Genomic DNA, 1,735 nt, shown 5'->3' with positions numbered 1-1,735 from the left:
ATCACAGGTAGTACCTGCAATTCACCAAAAGTAGGCGTACATGTTTTTTTTTGTAATATTATGACATAAAACCAGTTTTCTCTATCCTCACCCTGCTTAGGTAAATTCCATGTTTTAGGAAACTGTTGTTGATGTTTGCAAGGCAACGGAACCGACGTCGTTGTTATGGTCCTCAGTCTTATAGCGACATCTTGTGGCGAATAATGTGGTTACCGTCTAAAATTCTAATATCAGTTCGCATATTAAAAACAATCACTGCATTTCAGAAGAGAAAACCTGTTGGAAGAATAAGCTACTTGCGCAAATCGTAGAGGAAAACGTCTTCAATAGGTCTGGTATGTCTAATAAAGTGATTTAGGAATGTCTAGTATTAAAATATAGCATTTATTTCCCCAAGCCTCTACATAAAACCAAATAATTAAAACATGTAGTTATTTCCCAAAGCCTCTGAATAAATATTAATCTAAAACTAATAAATACATAATGAATAAACGAATAAATACATTTCTGGTGTGTGAACCTATGCAAACAAACAAACAAAAAAAACCCCACTTGTATCAGTATATAGACTTTTTTTGTAAATTTTGTCTATCTTGTCTACTGTGGGCAATAAATGTCATTGTGATTCTAAGTGGGTTTTAGTAAGACTCATGTAGTAATATAATAATAATAATAATAATAAAATAAATAAATAAATAAAACAAATATATTTGATTGGTTTGTAAAATAACTTATATAACGGAAAGATGCACACTTGTGGTTCGTTCTTGGCACAGCAGCGAATCTGCCCTTGTTGCCTTCTCCATTTCCGCGTTATTTCCATGTTTAAAGCGCTCCTATGGATTGGTGGAGCTCTTCTTAGAGCTTATAGACAACTTTTTACTTGCATAGCATGCTTTTATCATTTTAATGGTGCTCCCGGGGAGGATATATAACCACAAGCGTCGATAACTTGACTAGATTATGTTGTATGTTGTTGGAAACTGTGAAATTAGCGGATTCAGAAATTGTTAAACTGGTGCGGCTAACGTTAGTTAGCAAGCTATCACTTGGGCCTGCGGTGTTTGTGCTGAATAAAACCATGGCAGATGCCAACGACGGAGAGAGGGTAGACGAAAACGAGTCGAGGGGGGCTGCAGGTGGTGAAGGTAAGATGAGGAACAACTTTTAAACGAATTAGAGTGAACTAGCCATCCATTTCGAGCTCTTTGCACTCGGCGTGACGTCACGCTGTTAGTACTGAAGACTACTCTTTCTTCTAAACATCTTCATAGAGCTACATACTACAATGAGCGATGTCACGGTGATGGTATATGGTGATTTTCAGTTAAATGAGTTCAGTGTGTCTCCTATTTAGGCTTATAATCATTTTCTAACGTTTCGTTTCAGTTATGGAATTTCCTGTGACGTCATACTAAGCGTGTCTGACGTATGTCGGGGCGTGTCAAAAATAGTGGATGAGCCATACCCCTTATTTTGTTTTCGATACGATACCGATATTTTTCAAGGCAGTATCGTCGATATCGATACCGATTCGATACTTCTGCACTAAACTTTTAAATTATGAAATGTATTAAATTATTAAATTACTAAGAGTAAAATGGGTAATGAAAACCACTTAACTTTATGTTTAAAGGGGTCATATGACGCTTTTTTAAAGATCATTATTTTGTGTATTTGGTGTAACAGAATATGTTGACATGCTTTAATGTTCAAAAAACACATTATTTTTCAA

At 35.6% G+C, this 1,735-nt stretch overlaps 1 protein-coding gene across 1 annotated transcript in view; it reads left to right on the top strand.

Annotated features, from left to right (window-relative positions):
* Positions 1–754: 754 nt before the first annotated feature.
* Positions 755–1,735, top strand: part of LOC107686821 (apoptosis regulator BAX-like) — a 14,789-nt gene continuing 13,808 nt past the window's right edge. Inside the window, exon 1 of the mRNA XM_016483948.1 lies at positions 755–1,148. Coding sequence (XP_016339434.1) covers positions 971–1,148 — 178 coding nt within the window. The 5' untranslated portion in view covers positions 755–970. The remainder of the gene's footprint in view (positions 1,149–1,735) is intronic.

The sequence above is a fragment of the Sinocyclocheilus anshuiensis genome, unplaced genomic scaffold, assembly GCF_001515605.1.
Source record: "Sinocyclocheilus anshuiensis isolate Anshui unplaced genomic scaffold, SAMN03320099.WGS_v1.1 scaffold773, whole genome shotgun sequence".
NCBI classification, from domain to species: Eukaryota; Metazoa; Chordata; class Actinopteri; order Cypriniformes; family Cyprinidae; genus Sinocyclocheilus; species Sinocyclocheilus anshuiensis.
The sequence above is the reverse complement of the archived record's forward strand: the minus strand, read 5'-3'. Positions and strand labels throughout refer to the sequence as shown.